This window comes from Salmo salar, chromosome ssa13 (genome assembly GCF_905237065.1).
Source record: "Salmo salar chromosome ssa13, Ssal_v3.1, whole genome shotgun sequence".
NCBI classification, from domain to species: Eukaryota; Metazoa; Chordata; class Actinopteri; order Salmoniformes; family Salmonidae; genus Salmo; species Salmo salar.
The window spans coordinates 85,174,102-85,193,091 of NC_059454.1; the positions used below are offsets into that span (position 1 = coordinate 85,174,102).

The window sequence follows — 18,990 nt, forward strand, 5'->3', positions numbered from 1 at the left end:
TATTCACTTGAAGGGGTCTCATTTGCTAGGGGATGGGAACCAGAATGGTATGCCTTATTGCACCGTAAAGCCTGGAGTGGTGGATTGGATGGAGTATTGGACTCTCTTTGTTTCTTAGATCTCTCCAGCCTTCCATTGTTTTCAGAATGGCTTGGGGGGAGAAACATATTGCTCTGGAGAATGAGACAATGTTTCTCTTCCAGTGTGATGCAACAATGAAATAACCTTAATTTTCCTCCTGCACAGCTTTGTTCCAAGCTGGGGACACAGTTTAAATTGATTGTCAAATGCAATAAGAATATGTTTGTGGGGCTGTGCATGCTAAGAGGCCTAAGCCTTGCATACACCAAAAACATGCAAGGACAATTCTGGAGAAAGGGAAATACCACTGCCAACATATGTGTAAACTACAGTATCAACCACACATCAATTTCAAAACGGCCAACACACATTACTGTGATTAGAGGCCTTGGCCTGATAGTTTGGACATTTGATTCTATCACAGTGGAACATCAGACTTTGCATGTTAAGATACGCGAGGAGGAGAGGGAGACGGCCAGCTCACAAATGAGCATCTTGAGGATGAAGTTGCTTGGAATAATTTCACTGCATAATACATCAGCATAAAAGGCATTCAGAAAACCAACAAAATGAAAGCCAGGAACACAAAGCCTGAAATATGGACAGTAAAAAAAAATCTTTCATGCAAGATATTATCTGAATTGCAAACATTTAATTTAATGCTTCATCCTGCTGCTTCTCATACGACTGAGCAGTTGACAAATGTCTATGGGAATAATAGGCAGTGTCAATGACTGGCTTATTTTGATGCAAAATAGGGTATACAGTATCCTCCTATATGAAGGTTTAATTGAGACGTTATATACAGTATGCAAAGTCCCTGTAGCCTCTCTACAGCATCAGCCTCAGAAAATGCAAATGCTCTGGAGAAAACCCACACCCATAATGATGTTATATAGTTATGTATCTTTTCATGAGCACTTTGATGGGTTCATCAGCACGTGATCCAGTCCAGTGATGCGCATGGATAATCTTTCTAAAGAAGCAAATCTGTGCATAAGAGAGGAATTGCACGCTTCTTATGTGATAAGCCCTTATGGGGGCACAGCAGTTAATTTCCTGTTGCCTATTCAGAGCTGTGAGACCCACTCAGATGCGGGTCAATGTGCTGTGTTTCTGTGAAGAAGAGAGAGATGGAGAGAGAAAGAGTAGAGCGAGAGAGAGAAAAGGGGGGAAAGAGATAGAAGGGGGACAGAGAGGAAGGGAGAGGGGTAGAAAGAGAGAGGGATAAAGAGAGAGGTAAAGCTAGAGAGAGTCTGTGGAGAGTGACTGTAATGCAGTGGTCCCAAAACTTTTGTGAGCCAAGATCACTTTGAGTCAAAATTAAGGGCTGAGATTTACCTCTCAGATTTCTTTTTTAAAACATGACTTAAAAAACGTAAGCCTATGCAAAACAGTTTGTAGCAATGAGGTGTGTAGTAGGCTATATGCCCAATACATTTATCACTGCATATTGGATATGCTTGAATTGCCTTGCCAATGTTGTTCTTCTCAGACCATTTTAAAATTATATTTCAAAACATGAGGTATATAATCAAACTGGTAATAGATCATCACTTGTATTACTTGTGAGGCACAGCTGAGTGAGCATAAATATACAGTTGAAGTCGGAAGTTTACATACACTTAGGTTGGAGTCATTAAAACTCGTTTTTCAACCACTACAAATGTCTTGTTAACAAACTATAGTTTTGGCAAGTCGATTAGGACATCTACAGTCGTGGCCAAAAGTTTTGAGAATGACAAAAATATTAATTTTCACAAAGTCTGCTGCCTCAATTTGTATGATGGCAATTAGAATATACTCCAGAATGTTATGAAGAATGATCAGATGCATTTCAATTAATTGCAAAGTCCCTCTTTGCCATGCAAATGAACTGATTCCCCCAAAAACATTTCTGCTGAATTTCAGCCCTGCCACAAAAGGACCAGCTGACATCCTGTCAGTGATTCTCTCGTTAACACAGGTGTGAGTGTTGACGAGGACAAGGCTGGAGATCACTCTGTCATGCTGATTGAGTTCGAATAACAGACTGGAAGCTTCAAAAGGAGGGTGGTGCTTGGAATCATTGTTCTTCCTCTGTCAACCATGGTTACCTGCAAGGAAACACGTGCCGTCATCATTGCTTTGCACAAAAAGGGCTTCACAGACAAGGATATTGCTGCCAGTAAGATTGAACCTAAATCAACCATTTATCGGATCATCAAGAACTTCAAGGAGAGCAGTTCAATTGTTGTGAAGAAGGCTTCAGGGTGCCCAAGAAAGTCCAGCAAGCGCCAGGACCGTCTCCTAAAGTTGATTCAGCTGCGGGATCGGGGCACCACCAGTACAGAGCTTGCTCAGGAATGGCAACAGGCAGCTGTGAGTGCATCTGCACGCACAGTGAGGCGAAGACTTTTGGAGGATGGCCTGGTGCCAAGAAGGGCAGCAAAGAAGCCTCTTCTCTCCAGGAAAGACATCAGGGACAGACTGATATTCTGCAAAAGGTACAGGGATTGGACTGCTGAGGACTGGGGTAAAGTCATTTTCTCTGATGAATCCCCTTTCTGATTGTTTGGGGCATCCGGAAAAAACCTTGTCCGGAGAAGACAAGTTGAGCGCTACCATCAGTCCTGTGTCATGCCAACAGCAAAGCATCCTGCGACCATTCATGTGTGGGGTTGCATCTCAGCCAAGGGAGTGGGCTCACTCACAATTTTGTCTAAGAACACAGCCATGAATAAAGAATGGTACAAACACATCCTTCAAGAGCAACTTCTCCCAACCATCCAGGAACAGTTTGGTGACGAACAATGCCTTTTCCAGCATGATGGAGCACCTTGCCATAAGGCAAAAGCGATAACTAAGTGGCTCGGGGAACAAAACATCGATATTTTGGGTCCATGGCCAGGAAACTCCCCAGACCTTAATCCCATTGAGAACTTGTGGTTAATCCTCAAGAGGCGGGTGGACAAACAAAAACCCACAAATTCTGACAAACTCCAAGCATTGATTATGCAAGAATGGGCTGCCATCAGTCAGGATGGGGCCCAGAAGTTAATTGACAGCATGCCAGGGCGGATTGCAGAGGTCTTGAAAAAGAAGGGTCAACACTGCAAATATTGACTCTTTGCATCAACTTCCTGTAATTGTCAATAAAAGCCTTTGACACTTATGAAATGCTTGTAATTATACTTCAGTATTCTATAGTAACATCTGACAAAAATATCTAGACACTGATGCAGCAAACTTTGTGAAAATTAATATTTATGTCATTCTCAAAACTTTTGACCAAGACTGTACTTTGTGCATGACACAAGTAATTTTTCCAACAATTGTTTACAGACAGATTATTTCACTTATAATTCACTGTATCACAATTCCAGTGGGTCAGAAGTTTACATACACTAAGTTGACTTTAAACAGCTTGGAAAATTCCAGAAAATTATGTCATGGCTTTAGAAGCTTCTGAAAGTCTAATTGACATAATTTGAGTCAATTGGAGGTGTACCTGTGGATGTATTTCAAGGCCTACCTTCAAACTCAGTGCCTCTATGCTTGACATCATGGGAAAATCAAAAGAAATCAGCCAAGACCTCAGAAAAAAATGGTAGACCTCCACAAGTGTGGTTCATCCTTGGGAGCAATTTCCAAACACCTTAAGGTACCACGTTCATCTGTACAAACAATAGTACACAAGTATAAACACCATGGGACCACGCAGCCGTCATACCGCTCAGGAAGGAGACGCGTTCTGTCTCCTAGAGATGAATGTGCTTTGGTGCGAAAAGTGCAAATCAATCCCAGAACAACAGCAAAGGACCTTGTGAAGATTCTGGAGGAAACAGCTACAAAAGTATCTATATCCACAGTAAAATGAGTCCTATATTGACATAACCTGAAGGCCACTCAACAAGGAAGAAGCCACTGCTCCAAAACCGCCATAAAAAAGCCAGACTACGGTTTGCAACTGCACATGGGACAAAGATCATACTTTTTGGAGAAATGTCCTCTGGTCTGATGACTGTTTGGCCATAATGACCATTGTTATGTTTGGAGGAAAATGGGGGATGCTTGCAAGCCGAAGCACACCATCCCAACCGTGAAGCAGCATCATGTTGTGGGGGTGCTTTGCTGCAGGAGGGACTGGTGCACTTCACAAAATAGATGCCATCATGAGGTAGGAAGATTATGTGAATATATTGAAGCAACATCTCAAGACATCAGTTAGGAAGTTAAAGCTTGGTCGCAAATGGGTCTTCCAAATGAACAATGACCCCAAGCATACTTCCAAAGTTGTGGCAAAATGGCTTAAGGACAACAAAGTCAAGGTATTGGAGTGGCCATCACAAAGCCCTGACCTCAACCACATAGAATTGTGGGCAGAACTGAAAAAGTGCGTGCGAGCAAGGAGGGCTACAAACCTGACTCAGTTACACCAGCTCTGTCAGGAGGAATGGGCCAAAATTCACCCAACTTATTGTGGGAAGCTTGTGGAAGGCTACAATTTAAAGGCAATGCTACCAAATACTAATTGAGTGTATGTAAACTTCTGACCCACTGGGAATGTGATGAAAGAAATAAAAGCTGAAATAAATCATTCTCTCTACTATTATTGTGACATTTCACATTCTTAAAATAAAGTGGTGATCCTAGCTGACCAAAGACAGGGAATTTTTACTAGGATTAAATGTCAGGAATTGTGAAAAACTGAGTTTAAATGTGTTTGGCTAAGGTGTATGTAAACTTCCCACTTCAACTGTAAAGAACATGCTTTCTTTATTTTACTGGACTGATTGTCCTGCATCTGATGTTCAGTCTCATCCTCCACCGTCGGACCGTCCCTCAGCTAAGATTGACCTAAAAGGGGACACCGTCTTCAAGCTGACGGCGAAACTGAGTCACCGAGTAGGTGGAGTTTGTACCTTCAGCCTGTAATTCTGGGCATTCCCTCAAGCATCCCATTGGTTCCTCTATGAATGCCCCCGCCTCGAGCACTACATGCTTGTGACACTTTTGAATGTGGGTCAAAAGGGAAATAAAAGTATAATCTGAGTTATTTCGTCCCCGCCTACCGGAGTCCTCCTTGCTAGCTACCGGGAGCGACACCAATAGACAGTGTCATTCGCTTCTGCCTGCTGAACACCTGCCCTCACCGTCGTTAACAGAACTGTGGGAAAACAGTGCAAGGCTTTATCATTGTTTTTTTATAGAAATGTTTTGCGATCGACTAGGAACACCCTGGAGATCGACCACCAGTCCCTTTGGTGACCACTGCTGTAGGGCATATCTCTGCAGCCCTCTCTGAAGGTTAGCCAGCCTCAGCATTTGTACAACTTTTGGTGAGAACTTAATAAAGGTCAGTGTGTGAATTACAGGAGAGCCAAGGGGGTGCTCAGCTTCACTGAATGAGACTTTGGGGGGAGTCTCTAAATAATGCTAATTTAAGCATTCTCCTATTTGTTTAAATAAAAGCCTATATTAAAATAAAGCTTCCAATTGAAACAAACGCATCTCTGCCGTGGTTTAAACAATTTATTTATATGTGGTATTAGTGTCCACTTCAGGCAGATCACCTGTGTTACAAGTCAGTATTCAACGTCCATCCATGTCTGAGGACATTGGGAGATGACGTGGAAACCGGCCACAAGGGGGAACAGCGAGAGTTGTTACCTTCAAGTAAGTTTCAGTTTTTGCTATGGCGTTGTGGATGGGCGTAAGCATCTGCCTCAGGTTCCAAAGGCTGCATGTTCGAATCCAGCGACAGAAAGTTGTTTTTGATATTTATGTTTTAAGCCTATCCCAAACCTTAACCATTCGGAGTTAATGCCTAACCTTAAGAATTTGGAGTTAATGCCTAAACTTAACCCTAACCTTAAAAATGTGGAATTAATGCCTAAACTCAATGCTTCGAAGATTTGGAACAACTTCGAAATTTGACGTTTGAGAAACATGGATGAACGTCTAATTCTGACGTGAATTAGGCCTGATTGGTGAAGTGCTGCAGAGATGGTTATCCTTCTGGAAGGATCTCCCATCTCCACAGAGGCACTCTGGAACTCTGTCAGAATGACCATATCAGTTCTTGGTCTCCTCCCTGACCAAGGCCCTTCTCCTCCAATTACATTTTTTTATTTAACCTTTAACTACGCAAGTAAGTTTAGAACAAATTCTTATTTACAATGACTGCTGACCCCGGCTAAACCCCAACGACGCTGGGCACCACCCTATGGGACTCCCAATCACGGCCAGTTGTGATACAGCCTGGAATCAAACCAGGGTCTGCAGTGACACCTCTAGCACTGAGATGCCGTGCCTTAGACCGCTGCGCCACTTGGGAGCCCGATTGCTCAACTTGGCTGGGTGGTCAGCTCTAGGAAGAGTCTTGGTGGTTCCAAACTTCTCCCGTTTAAAATTATGATGGATGCCAGTGTGTGCTTGGGGACCTTCAATGTTGCAGAAAGTGTTGGTACCCTTCCCCAGATCTGTGCCTCGATGCAATCCTGTCTTGGAGCTCTACGGAGAATTCCTTTGATCTCATGGCTTGGTTTTTGCGCTGACATCCACTGTCAACTGTGGGACCTTATATAGACAGGTGTGTGCTTTTCCAAATCATGTCCAATCAATTTAATTCACCACAGGTGAACTCCAATCAAGTTGTAAAAACAGCTCAAGGATGATCAATGGAAACAGGATGCACCTGAGCTCAATTTCAAGTCTCATAGTAGAGGGTCTGAATACCTTTGCAAATAAGGTGTTTGTCTTTTTTATTTTTAATATATTTGCAAACATTTCTAAAAACCTCTTTTTGCTTTGTCATTATGGGGTATTGTATGTAGATTTATTAGGATTTTTTTTATTTCATCCATTAACGTGACAAAATGTGGAAAAAGTCAAGGGGTCTGAATATTTTCCAAATGCACTGTACATGCAATTTGGATGCTGGAATTATTTTGGAGTGGACAAACATGCAGAGGAAGCCTACTTTTTTAAGTGATTTGTTTGACAATCAGATGAAAATAGGTCTGAGGGCTGAGAATAATTGCTCTCTGAGTCAGGGTGCATCCCGTGCTCTATCTGGGCCTCAGTTGCTCATGAGAGCAGGGACAGGAGCAAGAATAAAACTCTCCATTGAGAGGGAGCATTCAGCCGCTAAGGCCAGTTAATCGTGGCGGGAACGTCTCAAAGGAAATTTCATTCTCGATATCAGGCCTCTCCATTTTTATAGGTTAGATAGATAAAAGATCTGTCTTTACTTGTTTATTTTTTTTCTCTTGGACATTATTGTCTAATTGTACATCGCTAATATCAGTTTTAATGATTTGCTACATTACTTATTGATGACTTAACTGTGCTACTTCTATATGACTGTGTATAGATTAAAAGGGAATTGTTGCATGATAAGATCCTTAGAACCAGAGGATGATATCAATCATAGATAAGGGGTAAACAATTGCTTTTGAAATACTTTTCTGTCCGTTCAGTCTGCCAGTACTGCTCAATGTAAATGCACTGTGTGTGTGTGTGTGTGTGTGTGTGAGCGTGCGTGCGTGCGGGCCGTCTAGTCATCTTACCTGTGAAATATCCATGCGGGCGTCACAACTTAATGGCTGAGTGGAAGTCAGGCCATTGGAACCAATGACAGTTGATATCATTCCTTTTCCATTGATCTTGCGAATCATGGTTCCATCAACAAAGTAGACTAATCCTTGCTTGTCCACTGCAATCCCTGTTGAAGGGGAAGGAGAGACAATTCATTAGCGCACAGCTCAGTATCAAAGAAACAGCAGTAACACTTTGTTGACATAGATGTGATTATTCTGACAATATTATAAGCTTGACATTACATGTTACACTTTATGACAACGTTCACCAGACTTGGACATTATGGAAGAGACCGGTCTTGTGATACAAGCTGTTCATAACAATCAAATAGGCATATTATTACTGAACTAACTTCAAAGGGAGAGAATGAAATGCTGTATGTCATCTTTATACACCCATTCATTCCTTATTGGACAATATGCCTATACTGTAGCCTATAGTAGACAACAGTGAGTCTGAAGCATGTTTGTTCAAAAAGAGTGAATTATGAACTAAAATCCTTCAAAGAGCAGCGGGACCAAGATGGTATTGAAGCAGAGCTCCCATTAAGGAGTAACAGATTGCAACAGCAGTCTATTCACTCTCTCATCACATTGTTATGGTGAACAGCCTGGCTCCATGGTGGAGTGAGTGACTACTTTTATCCCTGTCATCAGTCCCCTTCTCCCCACAGAGATGTGTGCTGCATGATAATAATAGCCAATTAATTTAATCAAGAGTCTGGGTATTATTTGATGAGATTTGCACTGCAAGTTGGGAGTCTTTAGAGCTCACAAAGCAATGCAGATTCCAGATCACATGCTGCTGGCTGCTGCATTCCTCCAACACTCTCCGATCCCAATGAATGAGGCAGCTTTAATCGTCTTAGAGGAGCTTACATCCTTAAAACCAATTCTGAAATTTAAGTTTGAAAAGGTTCAAGGCAACAATTTGGCTAGTTGCAGCATGCATTGAGCAGCATCCTCTGTAATTGTGCTAATTGAAAAATATGACAAATTAGTCAACACAACACAACAGAGTCCCTTCTCTGCAAAAAAAAAGAAGATGTGGTCACAGTAAAATGTTAATACAAAAGTATACTCTTTTGAGGTTTCAAAGGGTGTTACGAATTTAACGTTTTTAACACACTGACCATTGAAACAATTTTTCTATAAGTTATGTAATAAATAACACAGTATGCTTTCCTATTTACTTTCATTATTTGCCATTAGTACTGCCTGATGTAAATATAATACATACAGTACCAGTCAAAAGTTTGGACACACCTACTCATTCCAGGGTTTTTCTTTATTTATGATTTTCTACATTGTAGAATAATAGTAAGACATCAAAACTATGAAATAACACATATGGAATCATGTAGTAACCAAAAAAGTGTCAAACAAATCAAAATATATTTTAAATTTGAGATTCTTCAAAGTAGCCACCCTTTTCCTCGATGACAGCTTTGCACACTCTTGGCATTCTCTACACCAGCTTCATGAGGTGGTCACTTGAAATGCACTTCAATTAACAGGTGTGCCTTGTTAAAAGTTAATTTGTGGAATTTATTTTCTTCTTAATGCGTCTGAGCTTGTGTTGTGTTGTGACAAGGGAGGGGTGGTATACCTATTTGGTAAAAGACCAAAGCCATATTATGGCAAGAACAGCTCAAATAAGCAAAGAGAAAAGACACTCCATCATTACTTTAAGGCATGAAGGTCAGTCAATCCAGAAAGTTTCTTCAAGTGCAGTCGCAAATACCATCAGGCACTATGATGAAACTGGCTCTCATGAGAACTGCCACAGGAAAGGAAGACCCAGAGTTACCTCTGCTGCAGAGGATAAGTTCATTAGAGTTACCAGCCTCAGAAATTGCAGCCCAAATAAATGCTTCACAGAGTTCAAGTAACAGACACATCTCAACATCAACTGTTCAGAGAAGACTGCTTGAATCAGGCCTTCATGGTCGAATTGCTGCAAAGAAACCACTACTAAAGGAAACCAATAAGAGGAAGAGACTTGCTTGGGCCAAGAAACATGAGCAATGGACATTAGACCGGTGTAAATCTGTACTTTGGTCTGATGAGTCCAAATTTGAGATTTTTGGTTCCAACTGCCGTGTCTTTGTGAGACGCATGATCTCAGCATGTGTGGTTCCCACCATGAAGCATGGAGGAGGAGGTGTGATGGTGCTTTGCTGGTGACACTGTCTGTGATTTATTTAGAATTCAAGGCACACTTTACCAGCATGGCTACCACAGCATTCTGCAGCAATACGCCATCCAATCTGGTTTCCGCTTAGTGGGACTATCATTTGTTTTTCAACAGGACAACGACCCAACACACCTCCAGGCTGTGTAAGGGCTATTTGACCAAGAAGGAGTGATGGAGTGCTGCATCAGATGACCTGGCCTTCACATAAAAAAAAACTTTATTTAACGAGGCAAGTCAGTTAAGAACAAATTCTTATTTACAATGACGGCCTACCCCGGCCAAAACAATCACCCGACTTCAACCCAATTGAGAGGATTTGGAATGCCGAGAGTGTGCAAAGCGGTCATCAAGGCAAAGGGTGGCTACTCTTACTAATATAACATATATTTTGATTTGTTTAACAATTTTTTGGTTACTCCATGATTCCATATGTGTTATTTCATAGTTTTAATTAAAAAAAAAGCCTTGAATAAGTAGGTGTCTCCAAACATATGACTGGTACTGTATGTGTAGGTTTTCAACTAAGACCGTCGATGTAGGCTTGGGAGCTGAAAAGAACAGCTGTGACATACAACAGCCAAATACCTAGTCAGTTGTATAACTGAATGCATTCAACTGAAATGTGTCTTCTGCATTTAACCCAACCCCTCTGTATCAGAGAGGTGCAGGGAGCTGCTGTAATTGACATCCACATCTTTGGTGCCCAGGGAACAGTGGGTTAACTGCATTGCTCGGGGGTAGAACAACAGATCTTTCCTTGTCATCTCAGGGATTTGATCCATCAACCTTTCAGTTGCTGGCCCAATGCTCTAACCACTAGGCTTCCTGCCACCCCTACTCCAGTACAATGGTTGTGCATTTCATGTGTATCAGGAATGCACAATTATGAGGTACAGCACAGTAAATGGATTGCCTTGGCATGGAGAGCCTATAGAATGGATTTCTTTACTATGTCCGTGTGAACCACCTGACAAAACAATTCTGCCATCCAGCCTTGTACCACTCAAGGTCAGGATATCCTGTTTGAATCAGGCACTTAGTAATAAACCTGGTGGGCAGAACAACACATTTTTACCTTGTCATCTCGGGGATTCGATCCAGCAACCTTTCGGTCACTGGCCCAACAGTCTAACCACTAGGCTACCTGCCCCCCTATCACCCAAGGTCAGGTTGAGATATCCTGTTTGAGTCAGGCACTTAGTAAGCCTGGTGGGCCGAAGGGCATCATGTTGGCTGCTTCTCTGGGACTGGGACTAGCCTTGAACCTATTGGTTTTGTGTCCAGGTCCACACAGTGTTTACATCAGGGCTAGCCAGCCAACGCCCTCAGGGGCGCTGTCTGTCTGCTGCCAGTTATCTCTCATTTAGACTCTGGTCAGGGCCTGAGAAGCCAGGTGAGTGGACTCACTCCTCTGACCAATCAATGATGAAACCAACAAATGAAAAGTAATTTCTTTCAACAGTGAAATAAGATGAAACTGAAATCCTACAGATGCTGTGTTTAGGCTTTCCTGGAAAATGTTAACAATCTATTTCAGCAGTCTGAACAAACTCTACAGTTGACAACATTATATCCTCAAATTTAAAGGCTCATTTCGTTTAAGACACAGAGATACTGCAGAGGATATTTTTAACTGATTGCCAGACATGTTCCCATGAATAATAGAACTCTAAATGCATAATTTAAAAATCCATATATTTCAACCAAAATACTCAAGTTCGAACAACATTAGCGTCAATACTGCTTGTATAGAGACATACTGTACCACATCATTGAGCTTAATTGCATGACATATCACCCTCATCATCTAGTTAATTATGCATGATGTGGGATGATAAGTGGTCCCGTCATACCCTTCATAGTGTACTAAATAACAGGTTGTCACTAGTTAACACAGCCACAATTATGGCTAAACCCTGCCCATTTCAACAATTTCACTTCTTAACATTGGATTTTAAACCTAACCTTAACCCTAACCTAAACCACACTGCTAACCTTATGCCAAACCTCAAACTTAATTGAATACCAAAAATATAATCTGACTTTAAGGCTGTGTCATCTAGTAGAAACCCAAATAACAGAGAGCGTACCGAAATAGAGAGCGGAGCAGAAACCCCCACTGTACATTTGAACTCATCTTAGTTTGATCTAATTACAATTCCAAAATACAAAACAGCTTCATGTAAATGCAAGTATCTGTGACCTTGGGGGTGAAGCTGTTAATACGCTGGGCAACATGTTTACTTACAAATATACAAATATATTTGTCACATGCGCTGAATACAACGGGTGTAGTCTTTATTGTGAAATGCTTGCTTACGAGCTCTTCCCAACGATGCAAAGTTTTAAAAAGAAAAATAGTAACACGAGTAACACAAAATACACAAGAATGGAGCTATATACATGGAGTACCAGTACCTGATCAATGTGCAGCTATATACATGGAGTACCAGTACCTGATCAATGTGGAGCTATATACATGGAGTACCAGTACCTGATCAATGTGGAGCTATATACATGGAGTACCAGTACCTGATCAATGTGGAGCTATATACATGGAGTACCAGTACCTGATCAATGTGGAGCTATATACATGGAGTACCAGTACCTGATCAATGTGGAGCTATATACATGGAGTACCAGTACCTGATCAATGTGGAGCTATATACATGGAGTACCAGTACCTGATCAATGTGGAGCTATATACATGGAGTACCAGCACCAGATCAATGTGCAGATATATACATGGAGTACCAGTACCTGATCAATGTGGAGCTATATACATGGAGTACCAGTACCTGATCAATGTGGAGCTATATACATGGAGTACCAGTACCTGATCAATGTGGAGCTATATACATGGAGTACCAGTACCTGATCAATGTGGAGCTATATACATGGAGTACCAGTACCAGATCAATGTGGAGCTATATACATGGAGTACCAGTACCTGATCAATGTGGAGCTATATACATGGAGTACCAGTACCTGATCAATGTGGAGCTATATACATGGAGTACCAGTACCTGATCAATGTGGAGCTATATACATGGAGTACCAGTACCTGATCAATGTGCAGCTATATACAGGGAGTACCAGCACCTGATCAATGTGGAGCTATATACAGTGAGTACCAGCACCAGATCAATGTGCAGCGGAACAAGGTAGTTGATGTAGATATGTACATGAAGGCAGGGTAAAGTGACTAAGCATCAGGATAGATAATAATAAGAGTAAAATAAAGAACAGAGTAGCAGCAGGATATAATTAGTGTAAAAGTGTGTGTGTATGTGTGCGTGAGTGTATGTGTGTTTGTTTGTGTGTTATGTACAGTATGTGTGTGCGTATGTAATGCATGTGAATGTGTGTGGGTATTGTGTGAGAGTGTCAGTGTAGTGTAAGTGTGTATGTACAGTGCCATCAGAAAGTATTCACAACCCTTGAATTTTTCCACATTTTCTTGTGTTACAGTCTGAATTTAAAATTGATTTACATTTACATTTTTTGGTCACTGGCCTACACACAATACCCCATAATGTCAATGTGGAATTATGTTTTTTTTCCGAAATCTTTACAAATTAATAAAAAATGAAATGTTGAAATGTATTCAACCCCTTTGTTATGTCAAGCCTAAATAAGTTCAGGAGAGAAAGGAAACTGCACAGGGATTTCACCATGAGGCCAACAGTGACTTTAAAACAGTTACAGAGTTTAATGGCTGTGATAGGAGAAAACAGGATGGATCAACAACATTGTAGTTACTCCACAATACTAACCTAACTAACCTAATTGAATGAAAAGAAGGAAGCCTGTACAGAATACATATATTCCAAAACATGCACCCTGTTGCTAACAAGGCAGTAAAGTAATACTGCAGAAAATGTGGAAAGGAAATACCTTTTTGTTCTAAATACAAGTGTTTAGGGCAAATCTATTATAATCACTGAGTACCACTCTCCAAATGTTCAAGCATAGTGGTGGCTGTGTCTGCATGTGTATGCTTGTAATCGTTAAGGACTGGGGAGTTTTTCATGATAGAAAATAAACATAATGGAGCTAAGCACAGGCAAAATCCTGGAGGAGAACCTGGTTCAGTCTGCTTTCCAACAGACACTGGGGAATTAATTCACCTTTCAGCAGGACAATAACCTAAAACAAATCTACACTGGAGGCCAAATCTACACTGGAGTTGCTTACCAAGACAGTGAATGTTCCTGAGTGACCAAGTTACAGTTCTGACTTAAATCTACTTGAAAATCTATGGCAAGACCTGGAAATGGGTGTCTAGCAACAATCAACAAACAATTTGAAAGAGTTTAAAGAATTTTGAAAATAATAATGGGCAAATGCTGCACAATCCAGGTGTGGAAAGCTCTTCGAGACGTACCCAGAAAGACTTAAAAGTGCTTCTACAAAGTATTGACTCAGGGGTGTGAAAACTTATGTAAATGAGATATTTATGTATTTCATTTTCAATAAATTCGTAAAAAATGTATAAACACATGTTTCACTTTGTCATTATGGGGTATTGTGTGTAAATGGGTGAGTAAAAATATATATTTAATCAATTTTGAATTCAGGCTGTAACGCAACACAATGTGGAATAAGTCAAGGGGTATGAATACTTTCAGAAGGCACTATTTAGCCTTGTGAGTGTGCATAGAGTCAGTGCAAGATAGGGTCAGTGCAGATAGAGTTTGGCAACCATTTAATTAACTATTTAGGAGTCTTATGGCTATTTAGCAGTCTTATCGCTTGGGGGCAGAAGCTGTCTTGGAGCCTGTCGGTCCGAGAACCGATGCTCCGTTACCGTTTGCCGGACAGTAGCAGAATGGCTATGGCTTTGATGGCTGGAGACTTTGGCAATTTTTCAGGCCTTCCTCTGACAACCGCTTGATATAAAGGTCCTGGATGGCAGGGAGCTCGGCCCCAGTGATGTTCTGTAGTGCTTTGTGGTCGAGGGTGCTGCATTTGCCATACCAAGCAGTGATGCAGCCAGTCAAGATGCTCTCGGTGGTGCAGCTGTAGAACTTTTTGAGGCCATGTTGACTACAGCTCCATCGATGTGGATGGGGGCATGCTCTCCCCTCTTTCTCCTGTAGTCCACGATCAGCTCCTTGGTCTTACTGATGTTGAGGGAGAGATTGTTGTCCTGGAACCACACTGCCAAGTCTCTGACCTCCTCCCTGTAGACTGTCTCATCGCCATCAGTGATCGTCAGTAAACTTGATGATGTTGGAGTTGTGCGTGGCCAAGCAGTCGTGGGTGAACAGAGAGTACAGGTGTCGTGGAAATTCATACTGAGACTTTGTGATTTTTTCAAACAATCATCTTTATTTAATATTGATTAATTATTGTAATAATGAGACTAGTCAACCCCACAGTCTTGACTGTTGGGCAGAGTAGCCTAACCTTTACACAAATGCGTTCTTTATATAGCTGACACTAAGAATGCTCAGTCATGGTTGGTTCCACCCTCCCATGCAGAATAGGGCATCATAAGCAACTCTGAGTTCATCCTGTCGTTATCTACATGGGGTTGTTGTCTTAACCCCACCCTGGCTTAGGTTCCCAGTTGCAAGGATGCTTTTGAGACAATGAGGGATTGTTCTACTCCTAAGCTATCTCTAGTAAAACACATTCTTGTCTATGTAATGCAGTCTTTAACTCATTTATCAGCTCAAGCCATCTCCAGTGACCATACGCCCAGATTAGCTGCAGAGAACTAGAGTGGAGACCATAAAACATAGACACTAGTAGGACAGAAATGTCTTACTATTAGTTAAATATTAATTGTTGACCATTAATATCATATAGATCAGGTAAATATGTAATTTGTCTATCACACAGGAGTTGACTAAGCACATATGCCTGAGGGGCCCTCGTGTTGAGGTTGGCTACCTTCACATGTTGGATATGAGGATTAGTTCCAGTTTTAGAGGCAGGACTGCTAGAAACACTGGATTGGAGCAAATCTAACCATTTCTTTTGATTTGTGTGATGCTGTTGATGGAAGTATTGACCACTATTACCTCAGGTCTTCTCCAGTTTCCACATATTGAGAGCAACTTTAGGATAACAGTAGGGGGAGGATTGTTACTGTGTCTAATATTTAAACCTCTCTTATTCTGCAGGTATATTGTTTGTGGTAGTTGCATTGCTGTAGTGTTCGCACAATATTTTTGTTATATAGTCATAGTGAAATACATTCAAAGCATAATTTGAAATGCAAATATACGTTTTCTATGGTAGAAAACATATATGGAACACTGACACTGTTACATGATACCTATACATATGAGAGGTCTAAAGCTCTTTGTAAATGAATCATGTCTAGGTTACCTCATTGAATCCTCGACCCCCAAACATCGGCCTGGTGAGTTGAATTCACTGCTGAACGAGAGAGACCAAATAATTTATGGCACAGACAAAAAGAATGCTACTTCAGATGCCAGGAGTCCAAAGCTATTACCCTGGGTATCATGTAACATTTCACAGCACAAGCTTAGGTGGATGCCCTGGGGAAAAGGTGGGAAATAAAATGATAAATTGACCAGTCACCAGGTCTGACCCAGCGTTAATACCTCGGCCAATGTATTTAATAAAATAAAGAAGGGAAAACATTAATTTTGAGGAGAAGCTCTTGACCCTGATCTATCTCTGGTCCCTGCTGCTGAGGCGAAACACAGCATATCCAGGGCAGCCTGGCCAGTGCTGGTTGGAGGAAGCTGCAATGTGTCTGCCTGGGATTCCTGGATGACTGGGTGCCTGGTGCCGCTCCCTGGCTTCCACAGCCAGTTGCTCAACATCAGAGAGACTGATATGTGGGTCCTGCCTGAGCGTACGTGTGTTCACAGATGACTGCTTCTACCACTTTCACGCATGCTTCCTCATTAAAACAGCCCTGGCAGCCTCCATGCCGTCTCGCACTGATAACGCGGAGTGTACACGGCCTATGCAATGATTGTACGGACAGCTCTTGTTCTCTCTAGAGAGGGCTTTCGTGTGTGGCAGCTTGATTCCTGCACCACACGGGAGGTCGATAATTGGACACATATGTTTGAGTTGAGAACTGCCACAAACGTGGTGGAAAATGCTTATGATTTTTTTTTAAACGCTGCCATATTGAAACTAAACCATGGGATCTGTGTAGCTGGTATAGCTAACGCCCACCTTTGTTATTGAAAAATATTGAAATCCAGTGTGGGCTTTCAAAGGGTTTGGCATTCTTTTTGGGTGAATAAGGCTGGGGGCTAAAGTGACTGGTGTTCTGAGACTGGGAAAGGAGGTACAGTATATCACCTGAAACACAACAACTACCACTACTGCTATTGTACAATGGAATACAAAGATGGTGTATTATTGATACCAATTTGTTTACAGTACATTGTGGCCCACTTGAGGCAACGTGTTGCCAGATACTCTACGGTACCTAGTGGTTGACCTACTTCTGGGAGACCTTTTTATGGATAATCAAGAAGCAAACGCTTCTACATCTATTTCATGGACAAGCACTCTCTCCAGCTTGAAAATACTTAATCAATGCGTTTATTTTTTGTTTGTAATCGGTTCGTCACCATATTTCCAGTCAATATGAATCTACTGAAAGTGAAGTAAACCCAATGTTTGTTTAACCACATCATAGCTGCTGCTTGATAGCTGCTGCTACTGTTAGAATCAGATACATTTCTAGCAGACACTACAGACCCTCTACACTGCATCTAAATGACATTGCATTAAGTAAACAAACAAGTAAACCAGGGATTTCAACAATTATCTTTAACACAGTGAAATCCTCCTGTAACAGTCAGTTAAATGCATTTATATCCGATATACAGTACATCTCTGGATATGATGGTATTGAGTACTTTGTTGTCTGCTACACTATTTTTGTGGTAAGAATTTAGAGTGAGAAAACAACAACTCTCAGATTTCCGTGGGGTGAGGACCATCGACTGCTCTAAGGTCAAGTGTGTATTGATTGAAAATATATTTTAGAAGTGTGCAACTTCATTTTTTGGGGGGCAAAACTTTCTAAAAGCCCATTTTTTCTGAGTAGACTGTTATGAAGTATGTGGACCTGGTGTCAGGTTATCAGACATTTGAATCAGTCTGCCAATGATCTTATCTTTCTTTAAAAGCATTTTTTTCATCCTTAAGAGCCCTAGTCACTCAGTATACAATTGTTGGAAAAATCCACTTATTCTGCCCTCGTCTTGCTAAGATGCATCAAGCAACATGATATCACTGGCAGTGGCGTACCTCAGTTTCTTGCCATAACCAACCCCCCCCCGCAAGGTCTGAGCAATTATACACATTTCACCATGGGGCAAATAGCAATGCTACACATATCGCCAAAGGGCAGGGAGAAAAAAACGTGCATTTTTATAGTTCATCTCATGCTATTCTACACATATTGTAGAGGCTGAGAGAATTCTGCATTTTTAAAGATAATTTCCTGCCTGTGGGCCTCCCTGCCTTGCAGGGGTGTGTGTTACGCCAGTGATCATTGGATATGCATTATCTAATGGATAGACTTGAACTCGGTTTAAGAAGTAGCCAGTCTACATTGCTGCTTATCCATGTTTAAGTTCCAACCACAACAGTCAGTCGCTACCTCATCCTTGTTCAGTCTATTGGTTTCCTGTCTGTGAATCGCAGTTACACTTTAATATGTTCTACCAATCAACACCCTCAGAACTTTACAGTTCCCTGGTTATATAACAACGGAATTAATATGTGTTCCCATGTTTACAATGACAACTACCACGTTTACAATAACATCTCCTAACCTATTGCTGCTCATGGCATATCAGATGTTCTCTTGGTTAGAAGAGCTTTTCAAATCAAATACAATTGCGCCAAATACAACAGGTGTAGACTTTAAAGGGAAATGCTTACTTAACCAACATGCAGTTTTAAGAAAAATAAGTGTTAAGTAAAAAATACACATAAAAAATAATTAAAGAGCAGCAGTAAAATAACAGGAGCGAGGCTATATTATTATTTAAATCATTTTTATTGAACCTTTATTTAACTAGGCAAGTCAGTTAAGAACAAATTCTTATTTACAATGACGGCCTACACCGGCCAAACCCGGGCCAATTGTGCGTCGCCCTATGGGACTCC

The 18,990-nt window shown here is 41.3% G+C and overlaps 1 protein-coding gene across 4 annotated transcripts in view; it reads right to left on the reverse strand.

Moving 5' to 3' along the window:
- The window catches only part of tenm1 (teneurin transmembrane protein 1), a 232,381-nt gene that overhangs the window by 16,485 nt on the left and 196,906 nt on the right, over nucleotides 1-18,990 (reverse strand). For all 4 annotated transcript variants that reach the window (XM_014137549.2, XM_045692309.1, XM_014137548.2 and 1 more), the window contains exon 23: nucleotides 7,635-7,789. In XM_014137549.2, the coding sequence (XP_013993024.1) occupies nucleotides 7,635-7,789 (155 nt within the window). The remainder of the gene's footprint in view (nucleotides 1-7,634; nucleotides 7,790-18,990) is intronic.